The sequence below is a fragment of the Lissotriton vulgaris genome, chromosome 10, assembly GCF_964263255.1.
Source record: "Lissotriton vulgaris chromosome 10, aLisVul1.2, whole genome shotgun sequence".
Taxonomy (NCBI): Eukaryota; Metazoa; Chordata; class Amphibia; order Caudata; family Salamandridae; genus Lissotriton; species Lissotriton vulgaris.
Window position 1 is genome coordinate 443,863,086 of NC_141698.1, and position 21,153 is coordinate 443,884,238.

General features: G+C 45.2%; 1 protein-coding gene across 1 annotated transcript in view; it reads right to left on the bottom strand.

Moving 5' to 3' along the window:
• Positions 1 to 7,252: 7,252 nt before the first annotated feature.
• TMEM114 (transmembrane protein 114) overlaps positions 7,253 to 21,153 on the bottom strand; it is a 1,091,582-nt gene continuing 1,077,681 nt past the window's right edge. Inside the window, exon 4 of the mRNA XM_086939633.1 lies at positions 7,253 to 8,008. Coding sequence (XP_086795759.1) covers positions 7,779 to 8,008 — 230 coding nt within the window. The 3' untranslated portion in view covers positions 7,253 to 7,778. The remainder of the gene's footprint in view (positions 8,009 to 21,153) is intronic.

Genomic DNA, 21,153 nt, shown 5'->3' on the forward strand with positions numbered 1-21,153 from the left:
CAAGGAGAAGGGGGTAGCAATGGATACGGCACTCGCCGCTCAGCCCCCGCCGGCTGGCAGGGCACCACAGAGACCAACATGGTGGCGAGTAGGGTCCTAACACCGGGAAGGAAGCTAACCCCGCGCAGAGGAAGCGAGGAGACAACCCGAAAGAGAGAACGAACCGCCAGTCCAAAGGGACAATGAAGTTATCCGCAAAAGGCAAGCGGATGATTTATGACCATGCATGACAAGTCATAAAATAGTGCTGTATGACAAATGCCATATGACGTATGAATATGCATTTATGAAAATAAAACTGCGGCCAACATTGCCACTAAGGGAATAAAACAGTGTTGGCTTATTTATTCGGAGGACTATCGAAGGTCCCAAGCATATGGGTACATACGCATGAATGGGGCGCAGTGCGGGGGTTATCAAATACATAAATAAAGGGGAAATTAAACCTAAACCGTACCTTTTTTTTGCAGACTTGACACCTTAAGGACGTGCATTGTCAGCAGGTGCCATGGCCAACGTGTTTGCTGGGCCTTAATTACTTTAGTCCAACATGGGATCCAGATAAAGAGCTTTGGATTTGTCAAATGGATCACATTTTTGATCATGTACTCCTTTTTGGCAAATAAGCCCTTTCAAGCAAAACAAATGAATCCAATAGTCTTTATGGGCTGCAGCATACTAGATAAGAAGTCACTGTGATGTAAGCGCTCTCTGCTGTGGTGTGTTGGCATGGTAGGACTGGCCTGTAGGGAAATTTGGAAGCACAACAAGGACTGGCAATACAGGTCAGTGTGTGGGCTGTTTTTTTGCTGTTTGTGGTCTGTTTATGGTGTGGGGGGCTGTTTTTCTAATGTTTATTTCCCTGAAATTACCACAAAAAGTATTATTTATGTACTCCAAAGTCCATATGTGATGTAACTGATTCTATAGTAAAGCGCTCTGACACCTTCGGGTAAAGAATGTGCTATATAAAAGCACATTAAAATAAATCCCTGGGAAGCCCCACCCCATCGTCCTCCTCCCTGCTGTGCACTGTGTTTTCATTTACTGTTCCTTAAGTACATTTCCGTCACTCTGTCTGCGTCCTTCATATAGCAAGTATTTCCAATGCAATAGGTCTCACATTTGCGAAAGATTGAGCTATTGGCGCCGGGAAACCCTTTGTGGGTATCTGCGCGCATTACAAATGCAAAAAATAAATAAATAAATAAATAAAATTGGCATTGTAAATGAGGATGCCTTTTAACTATGTGTTGGTTTACAAAACAGTTAAATAAAAGGCATTGTCGTTTACAATGACATTAGCTGAGACTCTTGCAAATGCGAGCCCTATTGCATTGCAAATGCAAGCACTTGCAATGCAATAGGTCTCACATTTGCGAGAGTTTAAGCTATTAGCATTGTAAATGACAATGCTTTTTATTTACGTTTTAAAAACCAAAACATAAATAAAATGCATTGCCTTTTCAATGCCAATAGCTCAAATCCGCTTAAAAGCAGGACTTATTGCATTGCAAATGCTTATTTCAAGGAAGTAGTTACTGAAAAAGAGGGTAAAGGCGTTAAATAATTGTATACCTGGAGATTTATAGAGAGAAAATGTAGGTGGAAATCAAAGGAACTCTTTATGAAGGTGGTGCAAATGGGAGGAGTACAAAGGAGAGGAATAAAAGAAGGATTCAGGTAGAATAACCAGAATGACCCGCTGGAGTTCATTATCCAGAGGGTTACACACACATGTTGTGTTACTCGAAAAGGATGGTTGTTGGGACGGGAATGTCCCCTATATGATGCACAGTTGTGTCCACTGCTCTTTGTGCCAAAACTGCATGCCTATAATGCTGTTTTTTATATTTCTGCTCATGCCAGACTCCAATCCATTGTGCTGCCTTGCGCAGATAGGTTCTGGGCCTACTTGTGAACAGGGAGGGGATCACCAAGTGCACTCTCATACAGACAAGGGACTTCCGTCCCTGGTGCAGGTTTCAGTTATGAAGCGCGGTGGTGGAAGAATAGCCTGTTAGCAAATTCGAATGGCAGGCTACCTGTGAGACATGAATGCGAACTATACAGACTCATTCATCCAAAGTTCTGCTGCTCATGAACAAACTATAATCCTGAACTCAACATCCTTTGTGTCGTACATTGTGCATGTGTGCCAGACGTGAGAGGGTGTTGAGACCAAGTTATAATAGGTGCTACAAGTAGGCATCCAGGGAGGGTGTGCTATATGTATGTATGTGTGTTCTTATATAGCGCTCGACTTACCCTAGGGCATCTCGGCGCTTGCATTGGGAACCCGTCCTGGTTTTTCCCTGTGAGATAACCCGTACTGGGCATCCCCAAGGTGAAAGCCAGGCATCCCACCGCGGGGGGGCCGTTGTGGAGATTAAGCAAGCTTAATGGCCAGAGTTGCAGAGTGTGAACCCGTGATTAGAGTGGGCACCGAAGCGAGAATTATCGAGTCGGTGGACAATTGGGCTCAAGACCCTGCCGCGTCGGGAATTGAACCCTGGTCCCAGGTCTGACCTCTGCTTCAGGGTATGCCTCTTCTAACCAGTGAGCCACACTTCTCCACTTCCAAACAACCATGCTGGAGTTGTACGGTGAAAGAGCATTAAAAATGTCTTTTAATTTTGTTTTTTATCTTGTCACATTTGACAGAAGTCAAATGTCATTCTAGTTTTCTGACAAATTGCTGCTTATTCTTTTAACATGGGGACTGGCGTTTACTTTTATTTCTCCTGCTCCAAAGTGTGAGCATTTTCCAGAGGGAACTAGGTGACAGTCTTGCTGGTGGGACAGGAAAGGCTGGGGGGATGTAATTTTCTTTTAACATCCACAATTTAAATACTGATAAATGAACTGTACAGATATTTCAAAAATAATAAACCGGAAAGCACAAATGAACATTGATGGTAGAACCCCCGGTCTGAAAATTGTTCCAGCACCACTATTGCAATGATACAGGCCTGTGGGATCCATTTTGGAAGCCCACAACCTGGACCAGAGTACAAGATAGAGAAGAGGTTGCTTTCTCCAGACAGCATGTGTGTATTGCTAGCATCTCCTTGATAGTGTGAGGGAGCAACAAACCCCATGGAGAAGAAAGGGAACATAAGCTTTTAATACACATGCCAGGCCTCTTCCTAATACATTAGTCCCTAAATAACTTTGACTGCAGCTGCTAATAGGCAGGCGGTGGAGGTGCAGGATGAGGCCTGCAGTACCTGTTGTTAAGGAAAGAACTCTATTAAAGGGGCACACATTATTTGCCCTCTGCCTGATCTCTGTGAGGAGGAATTATAAATTGCTGGTTGCAGCCTGCACTTACCTCTTTGTAGTTCTGTATTGTGCAATTCACTTGGAGACTGTCCTATTGGGCAAAGCATCCTTTCAGAGAGAGGCCAAGTCTGGATGGTAATCTTGCCAAGAAAAATGAAAGGGGATCCAACTCAAACCATTTCTAAGGAGGCAGGCCTGAAATACACATCCTTCCTCTACAAAATTAGTTTGAAGATGGGACATCTAGAGCCATCTTCATTCATTGTTGTTGTTTCTCTGCAAAGTACTCAGTAGGTATTATGCAGCCAACGGTTGGTATCACGCTGACAGTCAACTCCCCAGAGGTGAAGTAACATCGCCTGGAGTCTGATCTGAAGGAGGAATCACTGGACTGTCCTGGGTGCCAAGATTGTTATCCTTGGAGTGAAGGAAGGAAGCACCAACCCTAAAGAAGGAGAAGATCGTGGAAGAAACTGTTGTAATTAACCATGGTGTAGTGTCCCCCCAATAGAGAATAAATGAGCAAGTGTGCTGAAGGATTCAAGGTACTGACAGATCAGTAAGTGTGACCTAGGTCATTTATCCCTGTCATAGCAAGAATGGCACCTGGAGCAGTCTGCCCTTGTAGTAGGCCCAGCTAAACCCGGGATTAGTGGCAGCTGGTAGCCCATGTGTTCATAATAGGACCGTGTGACCACAACACTGCCAACTGTGTTATTGGGCCGGAGCCACTCCTGAAGGCTAGGTGAGCTGAGAGGTGCCCAGTGGGCCCCCCATGAAGAATCGACATTGTCGCCTCAAGCCACTGTATGCCGAAGATAGCACCTGGCTTTTGCTGTGCTGAAGAATTGCCATTGGTGAGTGAGTGGCTATTGATTTCAAAGAGAAGCACCAAGTCCTCACTCTTGCAGTGAGTTATGCCGTGGTTTAAGTACCCACCTAACTGCAAGAGTGAGCTGTGATCTCCGGCCCGCTGCCTGGAAGAGGGTCCTGACAGTACCCTACACTCCTGCCAGGCCGAATCGGGCAATATGCTGCAAGATCAGGCGCCACTCCACCCCTAAGGAGACTGCCAGATGCTATCTGGAGTCTTCAATCTGCTGGTGAGATCCTGTCATGTCGGAGGGCCAAACATAGCCCAATGCAGCTCGTACAAACTTCATGAAAGACTTAGCCAGAGAATTTGAGTGATAATACAAACCGGGATTGGATAGGACAAGCTGCAACTGGAGACCTGCCTCAAACTCTGAACCTGGGGGGTGGACCCAATAAAAGGAAGGACCTATGAGAGACAATGGAGGCCTAAACGACTGAGGACTCTAGAGCACACAGACTCACATCTGTGAAACAGGTATTTATGCATTATTTAGTGTGCAGTGGAATGCCAGGTTTTCTGTGTGATAAAGTGCTTGTCTTTTCTTCAAAGAGAAGCACTGTGTTGGTCATTGATCTTACTGCACTGTAGGGAGGGGTGGTATTGATTCTTGAAACTGAGTAACCCCCCCCAAACTAACCTCCTTGAGAAGCTTGTGACTACATGTCTCGCTTCCACTGAGAGTCAAATGAGGAAATTTGGGGAAACATCACTTACAACGCAACTTTTACAACAACATACCATTACAACGCAACTTTTACATCGCAAAAACTTTTACAACGCATGTATTTACAACGCATGTTTTTACAACGCAGGTACCTTTACAACGCATACCATTACAACGTAAGTATTGGTAAGTATATAAGTATATTTTAAATGTTATATGTTTGGGGTAAAGGGGTATTTTTAGGGTTCAGGGTCAGTTTTGGGTTTTTGGGTAAAGGGGTATTTTTGGGGTTCAGGGTCAGTTTTTAGTTTTTGGGTAAAGGGGTATTTTTGGTGTTCAGGGTCAGTTTTTAGTTATTGGGTAAAGGGGTATTTTTGGGGTTCAGGATCAGTTTTTAGTTTTTGGGTAAAGGGGTATTTTTGGGGTTCAGGGTCAGTTTTTAGTTTTTGGGTAAAGGGGTATTTTTAGGGTTCAGGGTCAGTTTTTAGTTTTTGGGTAAAGGGGTATTTTTGGGGTTCAGGGTCAGTTTTTAGTTTTTGGGTAAAGGGGTATTTTTGGGGTTCAGGGTCAGTTTTTAGTTTTTGGGTAAAGAGGTATTTTTGGGGTTCAGGGTCAGTTTTGGGTTTTTGGGTAAAGGGGGTATTTTTGGGGTTGAGGGTCAGTTTGGGGTTTTTGGGGTACAGGAGTACAGGGTAAAAATAAATTAAAATTAAATTTAAATTAAATTACATTAAATTATATTTTTTTCAATTAATTTACGATTATAAAATTAATATATATTTACCTATACTTACGTTGTAATGGTATGCGATGTAAAGGTACCTGCGTTGTAAAAACATTCGTTGTAAATACATGCGTTGTAAACGTTTTTGCGTTGTAAAAAATGCGATGTAAAAGCATGCGTTGTAATAACATGCGTTGTATCAACATAGATCCGGAAATTTGTACTAGGCCCAGTTTACAGAGCCATAGTAAAGCAGGCCCCAGGGCAGAAGCGCAAAAGGCCTCCACCAGAACGGTTTTGGCCAGTAGGCTCTATCTGCAGCTTGACCTCCTGAATGAGGTCTGACAAAGGTCTTCAGTTTCTTGAAGAAGAACAGGGAAAGTGCCAGTTCTGGCTGGGGAGGAAGTTCCAGATCCTAGGAGCAAGAGAGTATGTAAACTTCCAAGTGAACTTTACTTCTAAGAATTCGTTGGTCAGATGACATAAGCAGCCACCTTAAAATCTGAAAGATTTCAGTGAAGATTACTCTTATACATCTTCATAGGCATGCTAAATTAGTCAAACAGAAATACGATTAAAAATATATGTTAAAAAGAATCCCATGATAATTTTGCTTACAAACTTTTGGTGTGATACAAACATCTGTTGCGTAATTCCATTGACACTTTTTGTGTATTTTTTTCTAGACATCGCCAAAAGTGTTAATTGAGCCCTATATTTGTGAATCCTGCAAATAGTAAGCAGTGAAAAAATATGCGTCTGTAACCTGTAAACAAAGATCTTCAAAGGATAAATTAAATATAACGTTAAGAAAGTTAACCATAAGCTGATAAATGTTTTTTCTGGACACCAATGCACATTTTCTGCTTTCTTCCACCCACCATAACATTGCCTTGGAATCAGAGAATCTAAAATGTGCTCACTGCTCAGCTGAAAGTTCTCATTCTTATTGGCTGGTTCAGCGAAGAGATCCCTAAAATGTGCCTGCTGAAAGCGTGTGTGAGCAGTCATATTTTACTTCATACAGTGCTTCAGCTAAACCCATTTTGAAGGCCAGAACAAGCCAACATATTTCCAAAAATAGAGACTACAGAGTGAAAGACTTCCATTGCCAACGCTGTGTTTAAGCACTTGTATGTGTAGAACCAGTGGACATTCTTCTTCCTGCTTTAGAAGGTTGTTCCCTTGAAAGCCTCCTTTGTCTGCCCCTTCACTCCCTTCGGATTGGCAGTGTTAGCAATGCGATTGGCTGCCATGTCCTCCGTATTCTTCTCAGACCTGAAAGCGGAAAACAGGAGAACACACTCTAAAAAGGTACTACAAAGTGAGAGAGTTCAGACTTAAAAAAATGGCGGAAACTTTTTTTGTCTTGACAATTTGTGACTCCCCCTCGCGAAAAAGTTAAATGCACTCATGGTTCATTCTGGTACATGTTTACCCATCGTTTTGTTCATGCACATTGATGTTGATAAAAACATTGGCGAAGCAGTTAAAAATCATATGAACAGTTTGCCATGATTCCACTCAGAATTAAAGGGCACAACATAATGCAGAGGTAGCAGCAAATCAAGACTGAGATTCGAACATAGAACATAATACGGTGCACTCTTCAAGCTGCCTCACAGCTGCTGTCATTTGCAAACCAGCAGCTCTAAGAACATTCCAGAGGCTTCCTACTTAGAGTCCGCGAGCAATCTCTATGGCGCGAATAATTGGTCGGTACCTCTGTAATGTGACCGAGCTCTCGTTTGTTGTCCTATGCGTATATTTCCAACTGAAATCTCACATCCTGCACCCAGTGCTCATCCGAGGAGATTGGCTCCCTAATTGGGGTCCTTCTTCGAGCAACTCTTCGGTGTCGCAGGCCGAGGCAATTTGAAAAATCTCTGCGCGAATTTTAATAATCGCAGCTTCTTCCAGCCTTTTTCATTGATCAGGGCGAAGCAGTCCAGTATAAAGATGTGGACATTAGTTACATTTTGCAAATAGACACGGTCACAAAGGCCACCAGGTTAACTATTGTAGAAAGGAAAAAAAACAAAGTAGCAAATCATTATTTTACACTTCTAGGCATAATATTTCTGAAAAGAGATTCTTGGATATTCTGCCAACTTCTTAGTTTCTCATAGAAAGTGCTGAGAATGAGTCACACAGAGTCTTCCACGAAATTATCGAGCGTTCTATCATTATTCCTTTGAGAGCATAATGTTCTCATTGGTCCCTTCGGCTCAAAATGTCTGCTCGCGCCTTCGTTTCAGACCGACCACCCTGGCAGCCATTAGGAATGCTGTTCCGGTGAGGACTTCAGCGATGAAGGAGACCCAGGCCAGGGCTAGTGACCACCCAAAGCGTATGTCGATGCCGTCAAGAATCTGCTTCCCCGAGATGCAGACAACCTCCCGGAACACAGCTGCAGAATAGGCGATGTAGACACTTATTCCAGTAACAGTCACCAGAGCTAAGGACAAATAGGACAAGCGTCACTAAACAAAAAAATTCCACAGTTGAACCACATAAACATTTTAGCCTTACAAGTTCGAATAAATGTATCCAATAAACTAGTAAGTGGAAACTATTGTCCCTATACATATGTTTTCATCCACTATAATACTACAGTGCAAAGAACAAATTCCATGTTTTAATAGTACAGCACAATTACAGTGAGAACATACTGCTTAACATCTGACAGATTACAGAGAAAAATGATAATACTCAAAAGGCCTATTCAATGTAATTTTATCTCACTGCACATATTTAACCCCTTGTGTCATGGTTCTAATTCAACAATTTTATTCATGCCAGTTGATCATAATGAACCATACGTTCATAAACCATATATGCTACTGTGCTGAGAGTATTGTGATCTTTATTGCCATGTTGAGGAAGGAGAGGAGGCATCACGAGACACTCGAGGCCTTGTCTCTCGAATCATCGGCTCTGTCTCCACTAAAGAATTTTAATAAAGCCATAAGAATACCTTTGGGAAAATACACAATATCTTCAAATTAAAAAAATAGAAAATACATGTATGTTGATCTACTATTAGAGCATTCTCAGTGCAAATTCATCACATGGGAATGCCTTGCAAAGAACTAAAATCAAAGATGTAAGTGTTATGAAGGATGTTTACAGCACTTTAATTTTTCAAAAACCCCTGCATCCACTGGCTAGCCAAGGAGGCGCTTTCATGAAATATTAAAAAAATACTCCATGTGTACTCTATACACCTCTGATGCAATCGATAAAATGGAAGCACACACACCATGGCTTTTGGAGACCTCCTTTTCCCAACCCCATTTATTATTAACAAACGACTATAGTACTTACTTGTCATTTTCATTTCTCTCAGTCTTATTATTTCTCATTCCTCCTCCTTGCTAATTAAGTGAGACTGTACCTCTGAGGCTGGAGTTTGCTTCTCTTTTCTTTTCTGGTTCTTGCTTTTCCCAACCAACAAAGGTGACTAAGATGGCGGCTGGTACAGATCTGTTCTCTGCTCGCTGCCTCTTGCTGACTCGTGTTCCTTGTGCCGGACACCGCGCCACATCTTGCGGCCCCCGCTTCGCGGGAGCCGCTCGTGCCGCCAACTACAGAGGACTTTGGCAGGAGATTGCCATTATCATCACAGGCGCTGCCTGCCCCGCCTTCTATCCCCGCAAGAGCCAGGCGGGACTGCGAGGACCAGGATTCCGTGCGGCGCTGATCGCCTGCACCTGGTCATCTTCCCGCCTCCTCCCGAATTAGTTCTGTGTGGAGGGTGAGCCTTGCTGGATTGTTACTTGCCTGCCTGAACTGTTGCTGCACTCACAGGCAGATCTGTTCTCTGCTCGCTGCTTCTTGCTGACTCTTGTGTTCCTTGTGCCGGACACCGCGCCACATCTCGCGGCCCCAGCTTCGCGGGTGCCGCTCGTGCCGCCAACTACAGAGGACTTTGGCAGGAAATTGCCATTATCATCACAGGCGCCGCCTGCCCCGTCTTCTATCCCCGCAAGAGCCAGGCGGGACTGCGAGGACCAGGATTCCGTGCGGCGCTGATTGCCTGCACCTGGTCATCTTCCCGCCTCCTCCCGAATTAGTTCTGTGTGGAGGGTGAGCCTTGCTGGATTGTTACTTGCCTGCCTGAACTGTTGCTGCACTCACAGGCAGATCTGTTCTCTGCTCGCTGCCTCTTGCTGGCTCTTGTGTTCCTTGTGCCGAACACCGCGCCACATCTTGCGGCCCCCGCTTCGCGGGAGCCGCTCGTGCCGCCAACTACAGAGGACTTTGGCAGGAGATTGCCATTATCATCACAGGCGCTGCCTGCCCCGCCTTCTATCCCCGCAAGAGCCAGGCGGGACTGCGAGGACCAGGATTCCGTGCGGCGCTGATCGCCTGCACCTGGTCATCTTCCCGCCTCCTCCCGAATTAGTTCTGTGTGGAGGGTGAGCCGTGCTGGATTGTTACTTGGCTGCCTGAACTGTTGCTGCACTCACAGGCAGATCTGTTCTCTGCTCGCTGCCTCTTGCTGACTCTTGTGTTCCTTGTGCCGAACACCGCGCCACATCTTGCGGCCCCCGCTTCGCGGTTGCCGCTCGTGCCGCCGACTACAGAGGACTTTGGCAGGAGATTGCCATTATCATCACAGGCCCTGCCTGCCCCGCCTTCTATCCCCGCAAGAGCCAGGCGGGACTGCGAGGACCAGGATTCCGTGCGGCGCTGATTGCCTGAACCTGGTCATCTTCCCGCCTCCTACTTATCTGTGTATTTATTTAGGGTATAGAATCTCAGTGCCAGCGGGACGAGGGCCGGACGAAGCCCGGACAAAGGGTGGACCCTTTGAGACCCTCAGAGACCGAAGTAGGCTGGGCCGGGCCCACGTATTTTCATTTTAATTTCTATTTACAAATTTGTCCCTACATATTGGTTTGGTACTCTGCTCTGTAATCGCACATAAACTGCTCTGTCATTGTTTGCAACTGCACAGATTTTATCACTTGCTTTTTATTCTGTTTTATATGCTCAACTAGTACCTTTTGCACTCTCTCCGCGCATATATATATATATTTTTTTTCTTTCCTTAAATTATTTGATACTCACTTCCATATCTCGCTATGACTGCTAGAAAGCTACGGTCAGGGAAAGTGTTGGTAGGAAGGACTTGTACCAAAACTAAATCCAACCCTCTCCGTAATAAGAGTATGCACGCATCACAGCTGAAGGGAAAATGCCAGCTATTCAATCTGTGGGAAAGGGTTAAGGATAAAAATCCCGCAGTAGAGGTGTGTTTGGAATTTCCTTTGGGGAAAGACAATACTGTTGTACGCAAATCAATATTAACGGTCGATGATGATTCAGGAGAGGGAACTGCAGGGGGATCTGGGGTTGTTGAGAATTTGTTATCTACTAAGATCCAAAGTAAATCTGTTATGCCCACTATTGATGTTATTGTAGAGCTGTGTCCTAAAACAGTGAATACTGATTTGCATAAATCTATTCTGACCTCTAGGGATACAGGTTTATATGATGCTAATGGTTCCACTCAGATGAAGGTACCAAGGAGTGGGGATAATATATTGACGGACTCTGATATGGAGGTATGTAGGAGATACATGACGGAGGATTCTAGGCAGATTTGTGAGCCTTTTAAGACTCCGCTGGCAGCTGTCCCCTCCGGGCTCCATTTGTTTAGCAGCACACCTTCTATTCAATCTCAATGTATGACTTCTCATTCTAGCATCTCCATGAGCCCAGAGATGAACCTTACCTGTATTACTCCCATTTCCGTAATTAAACCAGATAAACCTGTCTCTGACACCCTACTCTCCTTAGAACGGCTACTCTCTTCAATTCTATCTTTATTAGAAAAATTTGTAGGGGGGTCAGACTGTGTCTTAGAAACGGTCAATGAGATATTGAAGGTCCTACTGAACAAAGCTTCTGTTAAGCAAACTGGAGGGACTGCTGATTTAGGGCTGTTTGGGGCTGGAATGAAAGTAGATCTTGTGGAGGGAAAAACGTCCCCAGGTAATTTTATAACCTCAGATCAAATCATTCCAGGTGAAAAAATTCTCCTCATTGTTGAAAAGGTGAAATCTTTGTTACCGGGTCCCCCTCTAGGAAACTGTGTAGCAATTCCTGACCTGGAAATAAAAGTAGCGGAGGTGCCTATGCTCAAGGTGGATGAAGCTTCTTCCTCGGTTTTGGCACCTTCGGCCCAGGATAAGGAAATTGTAATTCAGCCCCAATCAAGGGTAGATAAAGAATTCTTTCCTATTTTTACCTTGGAGACGGAGGATAAGGAAAAAAATGGCAAATTAGGCGTCCCAAAAAAGATCAAAGGTAAAAAGAGGAAACCTACTCGTAGATTTGGAAGAAAGAGGCAGAGAAGGATTCATTTTGAGAAACAGGATGTTAGAGGTGATATCTCCTCGTCCAACTCGGAAGGGAATCATGAAGAAATTTTTTCACTTGAGGAAAAAATTCCCTTGGTGTTGAATAGGGAGATACCGGTAGGGCATGGCGATCTTTCATTTAGATGTGCGGTTTCCAACTTGGGGGTCCCTAATGCTGATGAGGGGAAGCCTAGTATGTCAGCCCCTATCTTGGAATCAACTATACCTGTCTCTGGTGCCCCTACCGTTTTTGTCCCTAGTATAAAAAAATGCTTTGGTATGGCAGGAAGGGAAGAGGCTTCTAAAAGTTCCCAAGCTTTAATTGAAGAGAAAAGCGTTGACACAGTTATTTTGGATTTCCTCCCGTTGTTTGATACTGACTTGATTCTAAATAGGGCCCGTCTACTTAAAAGTTTTGAAGAGCTAGAATGCCTGAAATTGATTAATTCAAATGACATTGACCTGGTAACAATCTGGAGATTGGAAACTGGAATATTGACTAGGGTGAAATTCTACTTTAAGCTCATTGCCAATCTCGTTGTGAAACAGTCTGAGTTTTTTCAAAGTCGTGGGATTGATGTTATTCCCATTTTGGGGGGCCTGCGGAATGGCTTATTAGCAGGAGAAAGCATTTCTCCCCCTCTCAGTCGACTGGGTGGTCTGGCTGGCTTTGATGACCTAAAAATCTGTGTCTCTAAAAATACACGTCTTGTCTCCAGTGTAAATCCTCCTCCTGTTAAATCCCGCGGTGATATGGTTGAGGAGAGTGCCCAATGGGTAGGACAACAGATAACATGATTTCCCTTTCTCATCTTTAGTTGTGACTTAAAGATATTATCTTGGAATGCTGCAGGTATAAAAAACAGCCCAGATAAACTTCAGTTCCTCCATTCGGTTGATGCTAGCGTGATTTGTCTCCAAGAGACTTGGTGTGTGGATAGAACTCTTGCTGGAGGGGGCTATATTTTTTTGGAAGGTGGAGCTATTCCTTCCAGGAGAGGTCATGCAAAAGGGGGCATTGCTTGTCTCTTATCTAATCGGATCAAGTGGAACTTCACCCACTATTTGGATTCAAGTAACCTCTTTCAGGTGGTAACATTGTTTGGTCATGCTGAGGTTGAGGCGGCCAAATCTATTACGCTTATAAATGTTTACATCCCCCCAGATGCTTGCTATAATGTAATTGTGAAACAGGTCTTTTCTTACATAAAGTGTATTAAGGCCAAAGCACCTGCAACCCTCATAATTTTAGTGGGTGATTTTAATTGTAAGGTCTCTAACACGAGTCTAGCTCTGTTCAGAAACAAACATAAATAGGAATCATTACAGATCCCACAGGCTCTATTCCCTGGTAACATCAAAACAGATAAGAGAGGGAAATTGTTTCTGGAAGAACTGGCTGAATTGGAGGGGATCATCGTAAATGGCAAGCTTCCCTCTGACATTCCAGCAAGTTTTACTCACAAAACCAATCAGGGTGAGTCTATTTTGGATTACGTAGCTGTGGATATTGACTCCTTTTATCTCCTAAAAGATCTGATAGTCACTAAAACCCCAAACAGCGATCACAATGTGATAACCCTAACTGTTAATATAAATCCACCTGAAACGGATCCATGGTGCTTAATGGTGATCAGGTTAGTTTTAGTGGTAAAACAGGGAGATGTTTTTGGAATACAAGGGCCCTAAGGGGCTTGTCCATTTTATTAGATAAAACTGTAAAAGAACTCCCTAGTTGGAAAGGGTTGGAAATCTAGTATTTTGCGGGGTTTATGAAGGAGGTAGTCCTGATCGCAAGGAAACCTAATTCGCATGGAAATATGCATCCTGTCCCTAGTTCCTTACGCCTGCTTAATAAAGAAATTTACACACTGGTTAGGGAACAATACTTGAATAGGTCCACAGAAAGGTCTCGCAAAATAACCTTACTAAGGAGAAGGAGAGTAAGGCTAAAAATGAATAAAGAGAGGGAAGATTCCTTATGGATAAAGTTAAGGGAGGCTGTAAATAGAGGGAATGTACGACTATTCTGGTCTCTCATTGGTGAGGGTTGTACAACAAGAATTAGGTCTCTTCCCCCCCCTATTTCCGAGAAAGTTTGGGTGGGTTATGTCACGCAATTATATGCCGGTAATAGGCCTGTTGTGGACGACAGAAGGGTGGGCGATGTTGGACCGTTGTTTTAGCCGCCCTCCGAAAAGATCATCGAATCAGCCATAATGGACTTACGTTCGTCCGGTGCCATGGGCACTGATGAGCTCCCAGTTTGGGTGTTAAAACAGGATGCTGAATCATGGAGCAAAATCTTATTTCCAGTATACAGATTTTGCTTCCTACATAGAACTGTTCTTCCCTCTTGGATGGGGAGTATTCTGGTACCCCTATTTAAGAAGGGGGGTAGGAATATGCCCCAAAACTATTGACAAATAGCTTTGCTTGATGCTATAGGGAAAGTATTTGCGAAATGCCTGTTAACATTAATATCTGTCTGGGTAGAGGGGGGTCAGTTGCTGCCATTGGAGAAAACGGGTTTCCGTAAGCGTCACAGCACAATGGATAACTTATCCGCCCTGCAGATAATTTTGGATAAATACATAGGGGCTCGAGGTGGAAAAGTTTAGGCTGCGTTTATAGATTTCTCCACAGCATTCGACAAAGTTGATCGCCCCCTGCTGTGGAGAAAGCTATCTTCTCTCGGAATGCCCTCACTGCTCTTAGATTTAGTTAGGGATCTCCATACTGATATCTGGTGCAGGGTATTATTGGGTCGCGAAAGAGGGCTATCCCAGGCGATACCCACTGCAAATGGATTGAAACAAGGATGTCTATTAGCGCCATTATTATTCTCTCTTTACATCTCGGACTTACCTTCGTTTTTGTCTTCAAGCGATGGTAACGCCCCAGTACTAGGTGGCTCCCCAATTGTTTGTATGCTATATGCAGAGGATATTCTGATACTGTATTTAACACCGAAAGGTTTGAATAATCGTCTACAAGCACTTCATATATATGCAGAAAATCATCACCTGAAAATAAACTTAGCAAAAAGTAAAATCATGTGTATGGCAGGTAGGAGAAAGGCGAAATATGAGAACTTTAGGTGGACGGTGGGGGGAGACAGGCTGGAGGTGGTGAATTCCTACGTGTTCTTAGGGAAGATAATATCTGCCAATTTGAGCGATAAGGATCATGTTGCTAACAATTCTCGAAAGGCTCTGGCCCAGGGTAAAAGTCTGAGTGCCTTATATTGCGCGACGGGGAAAAGACATTTCCCTTATTTGCTAGAGGTTTTTCGCGCAAAGATTTCAGCATCCCTGCTCTATGGTGTTGAATTAATTGATCTGGGGCAATTGAGTTTTCTGCATACTGTAGAGGGAAAGATCCTCCGACAACTAGCCTCACTTAACACTACCTGCACAACGGCTGCTCTTAGTTTAGAGTTTGGAATCCATAGTAGTTGCGTGCAGGCTTTAGCAGGGATTGTCCGCTGGGTGTTATGCATGGCTCGGGGGGAACCCGGAACCATGCAGAGTCTCATGAAAAAATAATTGTTGGGATCCTTAAAACAACACTCTAGAATTGTGAGGAATTTTAGAAAGGCGGTTGAATACCTTCAACTAGATGAATTAACTTTGTTTACATTGTCCCCAGGCCAGTTGAAGGCTGTTTTAAAACTGTCCACTTGGAAACTGAGTTTTAGCCTTGACAGGGAGGCAATTCTTGCAAAAAAGGGCCCCTCACCATTTATTGACTCCTGCCTATATAAGAAAATGCAACTGTACGTGTCATGGAATATACCTCACGGAATACAGCATTTCTGGTTCCTCTTAAGGCAGGACCTCCTTCCTCTAAACAATTTAACATCTAGATGGTATGGGTCCCCCGCAATTTGTCATCTTTGCAATATGTTCACCCAGGATGTTGTACATGTTCTCTTTATATGCCCAGCCTTGCGGACATCACGTAGAAAGTGGTTTAGACATATATGTTTAAAATTGGGTCTCTTATCGTCAAGCTCTTTTTTAAATGCTTTGTACAATCCGCCCAATGAAATGTTTTGCTTTAATATATTTAACTTTTTAAAATGTTTTCTAGATATCTATTAGAGGGCTTGGGAATCAAGGGCCCGATGTAGGTAAATGGGTTTTTCCGATTTCAAAATACCGAGGCGGGCCGAATCGGTATTCTGAAATCGGAAAACGAGATGTAGGAAAAAAAACTCCGAAAAAATACCGAATCGGTCGGCATCGGTATTGTGATTCGATACGTACCGAATCGGCACGGACCGAATTGGAAAGTACCGAATCGGCTACCACCGATTCGGAAATTACCGATTCGGCAAATTCCGAATCGGCAATTACCGAATCGGAGGTCGGAATACACCCCCATGGCCAAAATGCCCATAGGAATACATTGAACAATCCGAATCGGTTAAATCCGAATCGGTAAAATCCGATTCGGTAAAATCCGAAACAGCCAATGAGGTGGATCCACCCTCCCCCACCCAAGCAGGGAGTGGCTACCCAGGCAGGTGCAGCTCATTAAGAACTTTCTGGAGAGCCAGCCTGAGCTGAACACTCACAGTGAGCAGCAGTGGGAGCAGGAGGCAGAGAACTGTGGATAGCAAGATGGCAAGCACCAGTGAGAGCCAGAAGGGTGGCCAGAAGAGAAAGCCCAAGTTTAGTAGCACAGAGCTGCAGGTGTTGGTGGGGGAGGTGGTGAGGGTGCACAGGCAGCTCTTCGGGAGGCTGTCCCTCACTGTGCTGGACAGCACGAAGAGGAGGCTCTGGAGTGAGATAGGTGAGAAGGTCAACGCAGTAGGTGTCACCCCCAGGACCCTTGATGACCTTAAAAAACGATTTTACGACATCCGCAGCCTGACAAAACGCAAGATGGCTGAGCTGCAGAGGCAAGCTGGATTGACTGGTGGGGGCAGGAACCCGGCGCCACCCCTCACGGACCTGGAGGAACTGGTGTCCAGCACCATCGAGAGGGAGTGTGTGACAGGAATCGGGACCCTGGACAGCTCAGCCAGAGCTACAGCTACAGGTAAGAAGCATGCGCATCATGACACACCCTACCAGACACTTTCCCTTTAGACACAATGCACAGCCAAACCCCAGCCCAGTACTGTAACCAACATACAAGAGAAAAGCATCATGGTAAATGTAGTCAGCAGAAGTTTCCAAAATATGGCAGTGCAAAACCACAAAATAGAAAACAGTGGAACACATTCAAAGGATATGCAAGGACATGTGCAATGCTTAAATTGTAGTGACTGTAATACATCGGCACTCAATTTACAAATGCTTCTTTATACCTAGGGGCACCATCAGGCGGAGGACCACAAGCTACTGATGCACCAGCACCAACTACCAGTGCGGTGACAGGGCCTAGCACAAGTCAGGCTGCCCTGGAGGAGGAGGAGGAGGAGAACAACACCATTGGCCAGGGAGAAGAGGGAGACCTGGTAATTGACTACGCATTCCTTCACTCCCCACAAATGTCAGGCACACCCCCATTGCTGTTCTCCCCTGAGAACTCTCCGACAACGGCCCACCCTGCACCTACCACACCTCCTGCCAGGAGTCTGGTTGTGGCTACACTCAACCCTATCCAGGGAGCAGCGGGTAAGGCCCCGGCCACAACCACACCAACACCAGTGGCACCCCAGCCCACACAGCAGGGCGGCAGCAGCAGTACCCGGAGGCGTGCCATTTCCAGCACTGCAGCGCCGGCACGGGAGGGCAGTGTCTTCCAGGGGCTTGAAGGCAGCATGGTCAAAATTCAACGCCAGCAGGCAAAGTCCATCATGGCCTGCCAGCGCCAGCTCCGCCAGCACAACCTGCAGATGGGCGAGATGGTGAAAGGGTTCAAGGCATTTGTTGACACAAACAAGGAGGTTGCTGCAGGTCTTGGCAGGCTGACCACAGCCATTACACAGTTATGCGGAAGACTTGAGGAGCACGAGCACTCGCGCAGGCGGGATGCCCGCGTGCAAAACCGATCCATTAGCCGCCTTGCTGCTGCAACCGTGCAACTGTGTCAACGTGGTGACACCGCTGAGGTCACCAGGGGAATGGCCCGCATAACAACAGCCATGGAGGCAATGATAATTTCCAGTACTGCGGCCAATCCAGCCCTGGACCTCGGGGATGCTGGGGACAGCAGCAGCCGCAGCAGCCTGGCCAGTGCTGCGTCGGAGCCGCGCCGGAGCACCAGGCGCTCCGCAGAAGCCGCAGGACATGGGGAAGGGGGTGAGGCACACCCCAGTGGGGCTGCCAAGCGCTCCAAGAAGTAGGCTTGCCAGGGCGGGTGAGGCAACCCGGACCTTTGACATTTGTTTTCTTTACTTTTACATTTTATTTTGTTGCACATCAGTGCAGTAACGGTGTTGCAACATTATTAAAATTTGCTTTTCCCCACAACCATTTACCTGTCTGTGCATCTGTACTCACTCAGAAATAGTTTTCTGTAATCTCCTCACGTCTGTATCTGCCATCACTTGGCGTAGACACCCCAGCAGGCTGTGTTAGTGGCACAGCATCGTCGTCTATCTAAACAACTCGTAAGGGAGGGTCCGAGGGAGGTGTTTAACGACCAAACAGGCTAATACGCCCTGTATAACTACCTAAATAACAACAGAGCCTGTCAGTCAAATGGTGCTGAGGTATGATAATTGACACTGGTAATTTTGCACAAGAGTAAATCTATCAAAAGACTATCAACTGTAGCTGATTAAGTCCTATCAGCCCACCAAATAGCGGAGCCTCATCATGTAGGACTCCAGTGCCAAGGTAAGTGTGCAGTCGCCCGGTTGTAATTTAGTGACGCATCACTCAACCATGGTATGGTCACCACAGTTGTTAGACCAAAGAGTGAGGCTGATATGTGCAGTGCAAGAAAATAAAATAAGGTGTGTTAAAATGGCTATCAGGGCAAACAAAGACCTTTATTAGCGTTTGCCTAGACGTCAGATTAAAAATAGTGGAATAACAGTGTGAAAAAATCACTGTTTAACTTGCTTAGTAGAAAACAAAGTAAGATGTATAAGGGGCCAACATGTTTCTGCCGTAATGTGAAGGGTCACTGGCATTCGTCAGGGCCAAGTTAGTATCTGCTACTGCAAGGGCACTATAATATGTGCTGAACTTAAGGAAATTAAATTAACAACAGAGTGAACATTATAGAACCATCCTACCACATCTTCTCAGTATTGTTCTGGTGATGCAATAGGTCTTTCCCAACGTGTGTGGGAAGTGGACCTCACCTCACCCGGCAACTGCTCGGACGGATAAGGCACGTTATTCAGCCGCAAGGTACCGACGGACAGAGCGGTGCCTTATCCGTCCGAGCTGACTTCCGTATCATCGTGAAGCCGGCGCGCTGCCATTGTGCACACCGCTTGCTGCCAACTCGGACCGCGAGTAAATAGGACTATTATCTCCTCACCAAGACCCTCGAGTCCCAATGTATATGCCTAATAAGGAATACACACGACTCAAGTTCCAAGATATTTGAATTCTTCATTCATCATAAGATAGGAACTTATGGCAGCACCCCCTACAACCCACCAAATAGGACACCGAGGTACCAGCCCTTCGATTCATTATTCCTTATAACTACTAGGAGGCTGATGTAAAACGCCTGAAAAGGTTTTAAAGAAAGCACATACAGGCAATACACTCTTACTGTCCTGATGATGATCCCAGTTCACTAGGAGCCGGGGATCGAAACGCCGTCGACATTCATTCCAATTGTGTAACCTGTCCATTGTGTTTATACTGTTACATGAATTGGTTGTCTGAACTTGCAGTGCTAATATGTTATTGATGCAAGGGACAATAGGCTCCGCAGCTCTTTTTGCCTGATATTCTTCACCTTCTTTTTCCTTGCTCTCTTCCTACTCTTGAATTTTTCTTGAGTGTACTTTTGGATAGGTACAGGCTTGTACCCTATTAACTGTCACATTAGACCTTCTTGATGGTCTTTTAAATTTACCTATATTTGAAAATAAAAATTCAGGCCCGGCTGGGTACTGAAAATCTTGTCAATATAGTACTGATTGGAGTCTATATTTCTATTTGTCTTTGTGAAAACTCAATCCTATGGACCACTGTTTTTCATAATAATTGATTGCCCAAGGTCCCTAGGTACCCATTGGGTCTCCCTTGTTTTCTGGAAATTATCATACCTCAGCACCATTTGACTGACAGGCTCTGTTGTTATTTAGACAGCATCGTCGTCGTCATGGTCCTCGTAGTCAGACAACTCGACCTCAGTGCCCTTCTTCACCGCAAGGTTGTGCAACATTGCACAGACAGCTATGATCTTGCAGCAGGTGATGGGGGTATACTGCCTTGCGCCTCCACTCTTGTGCAGGCATCTGAATCTACTTTTCCAGATGCCAAAGGTCCGTTCAACTACATTCCTTGTGCTTTTGTGGGCCCGGTTATACCTCTTTTGGCTGGGTGTGGAGGGGTTGAGGTAGGGGGTGAGTATGAAAGAGCGGAGGGCATATGCACTGTCGCCTGGAAGGAAAAGGGGTAACATTACTCACATGCATACATGAATTACACTTTGCTACTTTGTGTTATGGGGGTCTGATGATGTGTCTCACCTAGGAGGTATCCTTCACCAAATTCGCCAGCCATCAGCCGTGCATAGATGCCGCTCTGTTGAAAAATGTAGGAGTCATGGGTACTCCCTGGAAATTTTGCTACCAGGTCTGTGATGGTGCACTTCGCATTGCAGATCACCTAAACGTTGATGGTGTGCGTAGACTTCCGATTGCGGTATATGTATTCTGTGTCAGCTGGGGGGCAAATCGGAATGTGCGTGCCATCTATGCAGCCAATGATTTGGGGAAATTGTGCCATCTGGTAGAAGTCAGCTTTAGTTTGTAGCAGTTCTGCGTGGGTTGCAGGGAAAGAGATGTATTGGTCCATCCTGTGTATCATGGCGTCAAGGAATGTGTGGAAGAACCTTGACAGGCTGCTCTGGGTCACCCCTCCTACCGCTGCAACTCCACTTTGATAGCTGCCAGACGCAAGCAGGTGTAAGCTGCATAGCACCTGGACGTGCGCTGGGATGATGTGTGCCCTTGGGGTGGGGTGGTGGTACAGTGGTTTGAGGTCCCTGATGAGCTCCAGAATGGTGTCTGAGTCCAGCCTGTACCTCTGTAGGATCTCTGCCTCTGTGAGCATGAACAGGGTGATCCTCTGTCTGTAGA